Source organism: Microcaecilia unicolor, chromosome 4 (genome assembly GCF_901765095.1).
Source record: "Microcaecilia unicolor chromosome 4, aMicUni1.1, whole genome shotgun sequence".
Classification (NCBI taxonomy): Eukaryota; Metazoa; Chordata; class Amphibia; order Gymnophiona; family Siphonopidae; genus Microcaecilia; species Microcaecilia unicolor.
Window position 1 is genome coordinate 333,121,514 of NC_044034.1, and position 13,280 is coordinate 333,134,793.

The window sequence follows — 13,280 nt, forward strand, 5'->3', positions numbered from 1 at the left end:
GGAGGCCATTCCACAAATTAATCACCTTTCCTCAGGTTACTTCTGAGTCTATCCCCTTTCACCTTCATCCTATACCTCCTCATTCAAGAGCTTCCTTTCAATTGAAAGAGACTTGCTTCCTGTGCATTTATGCCATGGAGATATTTAAACGTCACTATCACATCTTCCCTCTCCCACCTTTCCTCCAGAATATACATATTGAAATCTCTAAGTCTGTCCCTATTTGCTTTATGATGAAGACCACTGACCATTATCATAGCCACCCTCTGGACTGACACCATCCTGTTTAAATCTTTTTGTAGTGCATTCTCCAGAATTGTACACAGATTATCTAAGGGCCCCTTTTAGCAAGCTGCGGCAAAAGTGCATGTTTTTGACGCGCGCCGAAGCCACCTTTTACCGCAGCTGGTAAAAGGGTAGTCTTTCTTTTCTGCAGGAAATGACAGTGCGGCAAGTAAAGCACTTGCAACATGGCCATTTCAGAGGGAGTCCTTACTGCCACCTAGTGAGCTGGCGGCATAGGAGGCAACTTTTCAAAATGATTGGGGGTGCTGAAATTTGCTTTTTTTTTTTTTACAGGAGATGCATTCCCCCCTCCCCTCCGAGTTCCAGGCCCCTCCTCCCTCCGAGTTCCAGCCCCCCCTCCCAGTTCCAGGCCTGCCTCCCTCCCTCCCTCCATTCGAGTTCCAGGCCCCCTCTCTCTCCCTCCCTCCAAGCTCCAGGGCCCCCCTCCCTCCCTCCGAGTTCCAGGGTCCCCCCCTGCGAGGTCCTCCCCCCTCCCTCCCAGTTCCAGGGTCCCCCCTCCCTCCGAATTTTAAAAGTCATCTTACCTCGTCAAGGTTACGATGGCAGCAGCAATGAAAAGCGTGCGGGCTTAGCGCTTCAACCCTTCCCCTCTCTCAGCTCTGGTCCGTCCCTTGCGGAAACAGGGAATGAGGGCGGGACCAGAGCTGAGAGAGGGGAAGGGCTGAAGCGCCGAGCCTGCGCGCTTTTCACTGCTGGCGTAACCCCGATGAGGTAAGATGACTTTTAAAATTCGGAGGGAGGGGCAGAGGACCCTGGAACTCGGAGGGAGGGGGGAGGGAGGGACTTTTCAAATTCTGGGCTGGCAAAGGGAACTTCCGGTGGGTGAAATATTGGGGGTGCTCAAGCACCCACGGAGTCGGCGCCTATGGGTGGCGGCAAGGACTCCAGCACTAATCTGGCGGTAACCAGGCAGCGCGCGGCACTGCCTGATTACCTCTGGGTACACCCCGGTGCTACAAAAATACATATTTTTTGTAGCACCGGATATGACAGCGTGCTGGGGCTGGGAAGTAGTGCCAGGCTCGCTAAAGTTCCTTTTTAGCGAGCAATAAGCCCACGTTGGGCTTACTGCCGCTTTGTAAAAGGGACCCTAAATGAGGTCTCACCAGAGACTTATCATCTCCTTTTTCCTGCTGGCCATTCCTCTCCCTATGAATGCAAACATCCTTTTAGCTTTCACCGTCACCTTTTCTACCTGTTTAGTCACTTTAAGATCATCACATCCAGTCACACCGAAGCCCCGGTCCTCTTTTGTCCACAAAAGTTCATTATCTGCTGTGGGTTAGGTTGAAAGAAATCCAGATATCCATTGAGTCTAACATTCTAATTGCCTAATAGCTGGAGAAAGATGAATAAATATTGTATATCTGTAGCCAGTTTCACAATGGTGAAAAACTTCTCATGTCCAGATATGGAGATTGGCTTAGAATTGCTAGATTAACCCATTTCTCTGATGTGTAGCTACATTCCGAAGCCCACTAACATCTGTTTCCACTAAAACTGTGTCCAATTTACTTTTGATTTATGTATGACAGCCATAACTACTTCTGGCAAAATGTTCCATAATTTCACCTCTGAATACAATCTCCATTCCTTTTATGTTTTGTGTTGCTTTTAATATAAAAAGATTTGCCTGCAAGATTTTTATATGTTCTTTTCCTATATTTGCATAATTTAATTAAATCTTTCCGGGCGGGAAGGGGAATTTTCAAACTCATAGCTGCAAAGTCTATGAAAACTTTTTACCTGTGGACTTTTCTCTAATTTTCAAAAGTGAAAGTATGAGCACTTTGAAAAACTGTTCTTGTATGCATCTTGTTACTCCTTGCTGTGCAGATACGTTTTTCACCTACAAAAATTGCAGGTGTTTCTAAAAATGTTTGCCATTTTTTAGTCTCCACCCCTGGAATGCTTTGCCCCAAAGCTGGAGAAAAGTATAAATTTTGTTGCACTGCATGAATCTACCTGTGTACAGGGTGGGAAGTCTTCAGCCTGCCTTATGTGGGTAATAAAATTGTTACCCACGGAAATTGCCCTAGAAATTGCCCTGCTGGTGATTGTTCTGGAAAGGTGCATTGCCCCAGCCTGGATTTTCTTTTGGTTTATAAGAGTTTATGCCGTATTTGCTTACTTTGTGAGTTCTGTGGTCTGTTCTCCGTCTTTGCTTTCTCGCCTTCCCTTTCCAGTTGTCTAGTTCTGCTGGGAAGTCTCTCTCTCTGTCTCCTGGGTGCTATGGTGTGCAGCTGTGTTTTCTCTTGTCTTGTTCAGATAGACTTCAAGTTTGCAGGAAGATCTGAGGAGGAGAGGGGATATTATCTGGGAGGGAGGTGCAAGAGAGGAGTGAGGAGGCCTGGCAGCCACAGCAAGAACTCAGAACAGATAAATCAGAGGGCTTAATGGTTTATTGTGCATGATATACTGGGATGGATGGAAACCATCATTCACTCCGCTGTGAACAGTATTCTGGAATGCACATGGAGGCCTTCCTACCCTGTGCTGGGATGCATGGAGACCTTCATATGTTCTGATGTAATTCTCTTGGATGAAGAGCAGAATGATCTCATAACAGGGCAATGGGAGGAAGGGGGCATTATTTCTGTCAATGGTTTGCCTCTCTAAAATGACTTATTTTCTCTCATCACACCAGTGCAGGGCAGCAGCACCCCTGTCTGGGCAACTCGGTAACTGTCCATCTAAGTCCATGCAGTGGAGAGATGGAGGGAGCAGCCAGCCCTTCCTTACCCGGGAGTAGCAGGAATAAATCCCCTGCAAGCCAAGGTAAGAAAGTAGAGGCATTCGCTGAATGAGGTACAGGCACATAAGAATGTACTATGTCCTTCACTAGAGCAGAACAGAGAGAACAATCAGGCTGACTGGCTGAACCACTCGGTCCTTATCTGTCATTTCTGTGTTACTGTTACCTAGTAGGTTTCTAGAGGTTACTTTAATGCTGGCTGAGAAAAATATCCTTGAGACAGGAAATCTTAAGTTGCACCATTACTATGCCACTGGCTGGAAATGTTTTACACTGATCTACCTGGGAAACATTTGTCAATAGTAATAGATACCAAAATTAAAACATTTCATAAGAAGGAACTCTTCATGGAACATTTATATACACGGTGATTGGAAATAAGGGAACCCCAAGATTTTGGGGCCCTATTATTATTAATGTACGTTAAGCACTTAACCCATGGATTATCGTGTAGTATATGCTAGCGCACAACTGTGTAATGGGGTTTTGCCGTAGTTTAGCAGTTACCACTCAGGAACCCACACGTTAAGGCCCAGATGCTGAAAACTCCGCTGCTGTTCTGGATAGCACCGTAAAAATACTGCCAGAACAGCGCAGAACAATAGCCTAATGCTCAACGCTAATGAGATGCAAATATAGGCGCGTTCATAGCATTGAGTGTTAGGGAGTTCAGCAGCAGGATTGCGCAGCATGTGCAGAACAGTTTTGCGGTAAGCTCAGTTCTTGTGCGCATGTACCTGGTAAAAACCCGAACATGAAGCACACGTTGGTGTCTGTAATCTGTGGCCTAAATATAAGCATTTCAAACTTTTCTTTTAGCTTGAATGCTTATATTTAGATGCAGGAAACAGACGCCAATGTGTGTTTTCACTTTGGGTGTTTAAAAAAAAATTTTTCACCAAAATAATAAGCTCAGCTCCTATCGCTATTTCTTATCAAAAATACTTTGAATCACAATTTTAGATTTACTATTGGATCCATCAGATACGCATGCGTCAACCACAAGGCTAGTTTCTCTTGAGCCTGGCATAAATATGGATGAGCATGTAATCATCATCAATCCAGTATAGATTTTTTATATATTTTTATATATTTTCACATTTATTTTCATTTGCAATTCCTTCTCATATATAGCATATATAATACATCCAAGTACTTGGATGTATTATACTTAGCCTAATATAGCTTCTTCTTAGTTAGCTTCATCAAAAATCTTCATAAGAGGCACTCAAAAATCACTGAGGAGACACATCACATTGACATGAATTCATGTTTCGCCATAGGCTGTCTCAAGGTCAGTTTCCTAAAACAATACAAAACAACTTTATATTAAAGTCTCATTTACAAAAATGTTTTATACTTGCAGCAATTTCTTTTATCCAGCAGTACAGGTACCAACCTGTTGGTTTTAAAATGGTCGTGGCATTTTTTCAATCAGTTATATTCAGTTAGTATCATCTGTGTAAAGGAGCACCAGTCAGAGTCCAGGGGTCAAGCTCTTCCATCCAATCCAACAATAAAGCTATATCAACGTCATCCACTCAATTTCCCAATTCAATCCTCCAGGGCTAACAGCTTTCAAAGTAAAAATCCAATATTGTTCTCTATAATGAAGCAATTTCTCTATATTGCCACCCTCCCACCCTACTGTAATATGGTCAATAATCCGCCAGTGGATGTCAGAAATTTGATGTTTAAATTGGATCCAATGTTGTACTAAAGGTGCTTCAATCTTACCCATCATGATTCGTGACTTATGTTAAGTCGCAATTTAATAGCACGTTTGCTACTCACATAAATTTTATCACATGGACATTGTATGATGTACACCACCATTGATGTGGAACAATCCGACATCACTTGAGATTTTATCACATATTGGGTCTTCGGGTCTATCCATGAAGGTCCCATCAAGGACAATGAGCACCATTGACAATGTCCACAGTTCATATGTTGAGGAGCATATGCTTTCTCTACTGCCCACACCGGTTGCTGCATAGACTTGCAGCAACCGTGCAGTAAAGTCCCATATTAAGCCACAATAATTGCAAATGTTATCACAATTTTAATTATTAAAAGGGCCCCTTTTGGGCTAATTTTCAAAAGAGAAGGACGCCCGTCTTTCAACATAAATCGGAAGATGGGCGTCCTTCTCACAGGGTCGTCCAAATCGGTATAATCGAAAGCCGATTTTGGATGTCCTCAACTGCTTTCTGTCGTAGGGACGACTAAAGTTCAAGGGGGCATATCGAAGGCGTAGCGAAGGCAGGACTTGGGCGTGCCTAACACTAGGACGTCCTCAACCCATAATCGAAAGAAACAAGGACGTCCCTGACTTTACCTGGTCGTGTTTTTCTTACGACCAAGGCACAAAAAGGTGCCCGAAATGACCAGATGACCACCAGAGTGAATCGTGGATGACCTCCCCTTACTCCCCCAGTGGTCACTAACCCCATCCCACCCTCAAAAAAACATCTTTAAAAATATTGATTTCCAGCCTCAGATGTCATACTCAGGTCCATCACAGCAGTATGCGGGTACCAGAGCGGTTTTAGTGGGTGCAGTGCACTTCAGACAGGCGGCCCCAGGCCCATCCCCCCACACCTGTTACGTTTGTGGAGGAAACAGCGAGCCCTCCAAACCACACCACAAACCCACTGTACCCACAACTAGGTGCCCCCTTTCACCTGTAAGGGCTATGGTAGTGTTGTACAGTTGTGGGTAGTGGGGTTTGGGGGGGGCTCAGCATACAAGGTAAGGGAGCTGTGTTCTTGGGAGCAATTTATGAAGTCCACTGCAGTACCCCCTAGGGTGCCCGGTTGGTGTCATGGCATGCCAGGGGGACCAGTGCACTACAAATGCTGGCTCCTCCCATGGCCAAATGGCTTGCATTTGGCCGTTTCAGAGATGGACGTCCTTGGTTTCGAATATCGCCGAAAATCAAAAACGACCAAGTCTAGGGACGACCATCTCTAAGGACGACCAAATTGCAGGATTTGGGCGTCCCTGACCGTATTATTGAAATGAAAGATGGACGTCCATCTTGTTTCGAAAATACGAGTTTCCCCGCCCCTGGATGGGGATGTTTTGCGAGGACGTCCTCATCAAAACTTGGACGTCCCTTCTGAAAATGCCCCTCTTTGTCTTCTAACTTTGTTGTTTAACAGCATAATTTAAGCAAATTAGGATAATTTGAACCAAAATATGCACATCAAGCAACATTTTGCATAATTGACCACCAGAACTCATGCTTACTTGACTTTATTGATGAATTTCTGATAAAGAATTGGACATTGAAGGCTTAAATAAGTATAATATTCTCAGTTTTGTTCTCCATTTCTTTCCTAATCATTCTTATTTGCTTTCTTAGCTACTACTGCACTCTGGGCAGGGGGTTTCAGCATTTCCTCAACGGTGACTCCTATTGTGGAACCTTGCATCATGTAGCTATAGTTTGGGTTCCTCTTTCCCAAACGCATCACTTTGCACTTGCTCACTTTAAATGTCATCTGCCATTTGGATACCCTAGTTTCCCAGTCTTATAAGGTGCTCTTTCAACTTCACAATCCTCTTGTGATTTAACAACTTTGATGAACTTTGTGTTGTTAGCAAATTTGATCACCTTACTCATTATTCCTGTTTCCTGGTCATTTATAAATATGTTAAAAATCGGCAGTACCAGCACAGATCATTGGGCAATCCCACTATATACCCTTCTCCATTGAGAATATTGACCACTTAACCCTACTTTTTGTTTTCAGTGGTTATCACATATGAAAGAGATTATTTAAAATTCAGGAAACTGCTGAAATCCTGGTTGTTTAATAAATATGATTGATGGACACTAAGAAGAGGTCCTCATGTTAGGGATCATTCAATGATTTGCAAGGTAATTGAGTATTTAATATTTCAATAACAAAGGATAGTTCTGATTGATGTTGATTAGGGCTTTATTGAAGCTTACTATGTAGTAAAAGCAGTGTTGTATAATAACTAAGGGCTTGTTATCAAGACACCCTAGCGGTTCTAGCACGGTAATGCTGACGAAGCCCATTCAAAGTAAATGGACTTTGTCTGCATTGCTGCACAAGGGCCCACTAAAGTGGCTTGATAAAAGAGGCCCTAAGTAAATGTAACTAGTACTTAAGTAAAATTTTTGTCATTTTACTTGTAAAGAAGTACAGGAAACATTTGTTACTTTTACCAAAAATAATAATTTCCTAATTTGTACTACATACTACTACTACTACTTAACATTTCTAGAGCGCTACTAGGGTTACGCAGCGCTGTACAAATTAACAAAGAAGGACGGTCCCTGCTCAAAGGAGCTTACAATCTAAAGATATTGCCATACTGGGAAAAACCAAAGGTCCATCAAGCCCAGCATCCTGTTTCCAACAGTGGCCAATCCAGTCACAAATACCTGGCAAGATCCCAAAAAAGTACAACACATTTTATACTGCTTATCCCAGAAATAGTGGATTTTTCCCCAAGTCCATTTAATAACGGTCTATAAGTACTACTACTACTACTACTTAACATTTCTAAAGCGCTACTAGGGTTAAGCAGCGCTGTACAATTTAACATGGAAGGACAGTCCCTGCTCAAGGAGCTTACAATCTAAGAGACAGGTGTACAATCTAAAGACAAGTGTACAATCTAAAAGACAGGTGTACAATCTAGAGACAAGTGTACAATCTAAAAGAAGTACTTAGTTACATCTGATGCTTGCAGTTAAAAGTAAAAAAGTAAAAGCGGAAGCAAGATGTAAATGATGATTCATCAGTAAACCAAGTAAAACAGCAAAACCTGGACCAGGATTTTGCTATTGCAAACCTCAGCACACAAACAGTGGATCATCTCATTTTAAATTTTGCTGTTCCGTGAATATAGCCTATAATTGCCTGTGTTTGTTGAACTGGTTACTGGTCTCCAGCCAAACAGTGATGAGTTGGCTCACTTTAAAGCAGAGATGAAGCTGAAGATGGTTACAATTCTTGGTGAACAGACAGTTGTCTCTATCACAACAGACTGCTGGTCATTCCATGGAAAATTCTACATTGCAGTGACTGTCCACTGGATTGACAGACTCTTTAGAGAAGAAGTGTCCTTGTCTGGACTTAGGATTCCCACACATTCTTGCATCAGCTCTTGAAGATATTTAAACAGAGTTTGCCATCAGACAAAAGTTTGTTAGAACAACAACAGACAATGATTCCAACATTGTGAAAGCCTTCTCTCTAATTAGACAGAATGACAATGATAAGCTGAAGTTGAAGATGCAAGTGATAAATTAGACAATACTACTTCCAATGCAATGATAATGACAACATAGTACCTAGTAGATGATGGCAGATAAAGACCTGTACGGTCCATCCAGTCTGCCCAACAAGATATCTCATGGCATAAGGTATGATGTGACACTACATATGTATACTTGATCTTCATTTATCTTTGCCATTTTCAGGGCACAGACTGTAGAAGTCTGCCTGGCACTGGCCTTGTTCTCCAGTTACTGAAGTTGTCATTGAAGTCCTGTTTCAGCCCGTCAAGCCTGCCTAGCACTGGCTTTGCTTTCCAATTGCTGGTGTTGCCATCTAATCACTGCTAAGCTTGATTGGTTCCATGTCTTCTATATAGGATTCCTTTGTGTTTATCCCACACATTTTTTAATTCTCCACCACCTCCCGTGGGAGGGCATACCAAGCATCTACTTCCTCTGTGAAAAAGTACTTCCTGACATTATTCCCGAGTTGTCCTCCATTCAACCTCAATTCATGTCCTCTAGTTCTACCACCTTCCTTTCTGTGGAAAAGGTTTGTAGATTTATACCTTTCAAATATTTGAATATCTGTATTATATCACCTCTGTCTCTCCTTTCCTCCAGGGTATGCATGTTCAGGTCCTCAAGTCTACTACTACTACTACTATTTAGCATTTCTATAGCGCTGCAAGTCGTACGCAGCGCTGCACAAACATAGAAGAAAGACAGTCCCTGCTCAAAGAGCTTACAATCTAATAGATTGTAAGCTCTCCTCATACATTTTGCAACGCAAACCCCATACCATTTTTATTGCTTTCTTCTGAACCACGTCGTCTTTTTATGTCCTTAGCAAGATACGGCCTATAAAAGCATTCTTTGCCGTAAGGGATTAGGTTTTTCAGATAGAGATTCCCCTGATCAATACTTGCAGACCAAATCAGAAGATATCAGTAATATTGCAGCCTGGCCTGATTTGAAAGAACTTTTTGTTTATCAGACTGAACACACCACTTCCGCTTAACCCTCCATTGCCTAAGGTACAAATAAGTACCTGAATATACTATGTAAACCACTTCGAACGTAGTTGCAAAAAACACAGAAAGGTGGTATATAAAGTCCCATTTCCCTTTCCCCTTTCCTTTTCCCTCTGGCGTAGTTGTTGAATACCTTTTTAGGTGTGTTGAATTAATGACTCACAAGTGCACGCACATGCGTGACAGTCATTTTCAAAATTTAGTGCCCTGTTTACTAACCGTGCTAGAGGCGTGTTAGCACTTTTAGTGCTCACTAACCATTAGCATGCACTAATTGTGTAGGCGCCCACAATATTCCTATGGATGCTAATTTTGTGCATTCACTAAAAACATTAGCACACCTTAGTAAACAGGGCCCTTAGTTTTACTGAAAGCAAAGTAGATTGAGTTGTAGAGCAATAAAGTTGTTGGATAAAAACATTAACAATAGTTGCATTCATTGTAGTTGCAGTACTTTTAATTTTTACTCGAAAAGTGTTATATTAGGCAGTATTTTTTTTTTATTTTCACTTAAGAAGATTTTTTAAAATATATTCTTCACTGTACTTTTACTTTTATTTAAGTATAAAAATTTACATTTATTTTTACTTTTCCTTAAGTACTTTGAACAACACTGGATAGAAGTATTGTTGGACCAAAATGATAAAGGGGATGGAACTCCTCTTGTATGAGGAAAAGCTAAAGAGGTTAGGGCGCTTGAGCTTGGAAAAGAGACGGATGACGGGAGATAGGATTGAGGTCTACAAAATCCTGAGTGATGTAGAACGAGTAGAAGTAAATTGATTTTTTCACTCATTCCAAAAGTACAAAGACTAGGGGACACTTGAGGAAGTTACATGGAAATACTTTTAAAACAAATAGGAGGAAATATTTTTACACGCAATGAATAGTTAAGCTCTGGAACTCTTTGCCGAAGGATGTGGTAACAGCAGTTAGAATATCTGGGTTTAAAAAAGGTTTGGACTAATTCCTGGAGGAAAAGTCCATAGTCTGCTATTGAGACAGACATGGGAAGCAACTGCTTGCCCTGGGATTTGTAGTATGGAGTTTGGCCACATTTTGGGTTTCTGCCAGGTACTTGTGACCTGGCTTGGCCACTATTTGGAAAACAGGATACTGGGCTAGATGGACCATTGATCTGACCCAGTATGGCTACTCTTATGTTCTTATGGGGGAATCTGTTAGTCTCCTCAGCTGTGAACCATCTAGAGCTCTATGTTGTGATTGTATATAAAAGTTGTTGTTATTATTATTATTTTCTATCGTTTAATCAGTTCTTAATCCACAATAGGACATTGCCTCCTATCCCATCACTTTTTAATTTTATCAGGAGTTGTTCAATGTTGTAAAAGACCGTGGCATACGTATCTTTGGGCTTGTTAACGTTTTGAACAAACCCTTGACTGAAATTTACCTTGTCATTTACTTTGGAGAAGGCTCCAGCCAGGAAGCTGGTTAAATAGCACTTTGCCAGCTAAGCATTAATATTCAGCGCAAGATAGCCGGTTATCTCCGCTAAATATTAGCACTTAGTGCATAGGGCTAGATTCTACATTTGGCACCATAAAAATTGGTGGCGAAAAAATATGCCTAGGCGTATTCTATAAACTACACCTAAAGTTAGGTGTGGTTTATAGAATATGCCTAATGGCAGTCTGTGCGACTAAATTTAGTGATGGGTATTTATGCCGAGTAAAACTTGCTGTAAATGCCAGCAACTAATTTAGGTGCGGACTGAGTGTATTCTATAACAGCGTGCATAGATTTGTGGACCGCCCATTTCACATCCATGGTCACGCCACCTTTTCAGTTCTGCGTCTTAGAATTTATACACATCACTTTACAGAATATGCTTAGCAAGTTGTGCGGGATGTGTGTAAATTCTAATTATTTATTTATGGTTCATTTCTACCCACAATAATTGCTTGTTAAGTGACAATTATCAGTGCTGATCGGCTTAAGCTATTAAGTTGCGTGCGCAAATCAGAATACAACCTGATTTGCACACACAACTCTGGTCACATTATATAGAATCTGGGAGATAGCGGCTAACTAGTTATATTGCGCGACATAACCTGCAAGGCACGAATATTCAGGGCTTCACTGGGTAAGTTTAGCGGTCTAATCAGACCATCTAAATAGCAGTCCTATCACTGGCTGCTATAATTTTAACCAGCCTGTGCTAAATATTAACTTGGCCAGTTAAGTTTAAGCCAACCAAAAAAAAAACCCCAGATATTCAGTGCCAGTCACCGGAAATGGCCCGGCATTGAATATCTGGTCTCAGCCCTGATTACGGCACTTAGCCAGCCTGCCTTCCACAGGCTGAAAATCAGCTAGATAGTAACTCATATTGGACTAAATTCTATCCGTGGTGCTGAAAAATTGGCGTCAAAAAATTGTGCTTAGTGCTATTCTATCAACGGCACTTAAAGTTAGGCACTGTTTATAGAATAGTGCTTAGCACCGGGAACTGCAACTACATTTAGGCACAACGATTTACAGCAGTGAAACCTTGGTGTAAAAAAAATCCCCGTATCTAAATTAGGTGCAGATCTCCTTTATTGTATAACAATGTGCATAAATTAACGGAATGCCCCAATCCGCCCATAACCCTCTCATGGCCTTGCTCCCTTTTTGGACCCATGCATAAAATTCACTTGCGGATCCCGCGCCTAAATTTATACACATAAATTGTAATTAAATCCAATTAACATCAATAATTGCTTGTTAAAATCTCAATTATCGGTGCTGATTGGCTCGTTATTCAATTAAATTGCATGTCTAATTAGTACATAAGTACATAAGTATTGCCATACTGAGACAGACCCAAAGGTCCATCAATCCCAGCATCCTGTTTCCAACAGTGGCCAATCCAGGTCACGAGTACCTGGCAACATCCCAAAAAAGTACAATACATTTTATGCTGCTTGTTCTAGAAATAAGCAGTGGGTTTTCCCCAAGTTCATTTTAATAATGGTCTATAGACTTTTCCTTTAGGAAGCTATCCAAACCTTTTTTTAAACCCCACTAAGCTTACTGCTTTTACTACATTCTCTGGCAACAAATTCCAGAGTTTAATTACACGTTGAGTGAAGAAACATTTTCTCCGATTCGTTTTAAATTTACTACTTTGTAGCTTCATTGTGTGCCCCCTAGTCCTAATATTTTTAGAAAGAGTAAACAATCGATTCACATCTACCCATTCCACTCCACTCATTTTTTTTATAGATCTCTATCATATCTCCCCTTAGCCATCTTCTTAACAACTTTTATAGAATTCAGGAGATACACGAGTTTTTCAATTTACTTTGTAGTGTAAATAATGATATCACACTGATGTCACTTTTGCACAATAGAAAAATTAAGGAGTCCTTTTACCAAGCTGCAGGAGAAAAAGGGCCCTATGCTGGCAGCAGGGGCTGTTTTTCCCACATGCCTGGGCCCTTTTTACCACAGCGGGTAAAAAGACCCCAGGCACACATGGCCATGGGGGTAAGAGAACTCTTACCGCATGACCATGCAATGGGGAGCCCTTACCGCCACCCACTGAGGTGGCAATAAGGGCTCCCATGTTAACCCAGCGGTAACTGGGCAGCACATGGCAATGCCCGACTACCGCCGGGTTAGCGCCGCGCAAGCCATTTCAGGGGTTTTCTTTCTCCCCTGGGAATGGCGCGTGCTCAGGGTGGGACTACTGCCGGCAGCCACATTGGGCCGGCGGTAGTCCCGAAACAGCGAGCTGTAAGCCCGCACTATGCTTACCGCTGCTCTGTAATAGGGCCCCTAAATAAGCAAACAAGCAAGTTCTGGTGGTCAGTTATGCAAAGTGTTGCTCAACATGTATTTTGGTACAAATTACCCAATGTTTTCTTAAATTACCCTGTTAAACAACAAAGGGGTTCTTTTACTAAGCTGTATT

General features: G+C 41.9%; 1 protein-coding gene across 2 annotated transcripts in view; it reads left to right on the forward strand.

Moving 5' to 3' along the window:
- SORBS3 (sorbin and SH3 domain containing 3) overlaps positions 1-13,280 on the forward strand; it is a 147,510-nt gene that overhangs the window by 93,637 nt on the left and 40,593 nt on the right. For both annotated transcript variants that reach the window (XM_030202023.1, XM_030202024.1), the window contains one exon: positions 2,954-3,084. In XM_030202023.1, coding sequence (XP_030057883.1) covers positions 2,954-3,084 — 131 coding nt within the window. The remainder of the gene's footprint in view (positions 1-2,953; positions 3,085-13,280) is intronic.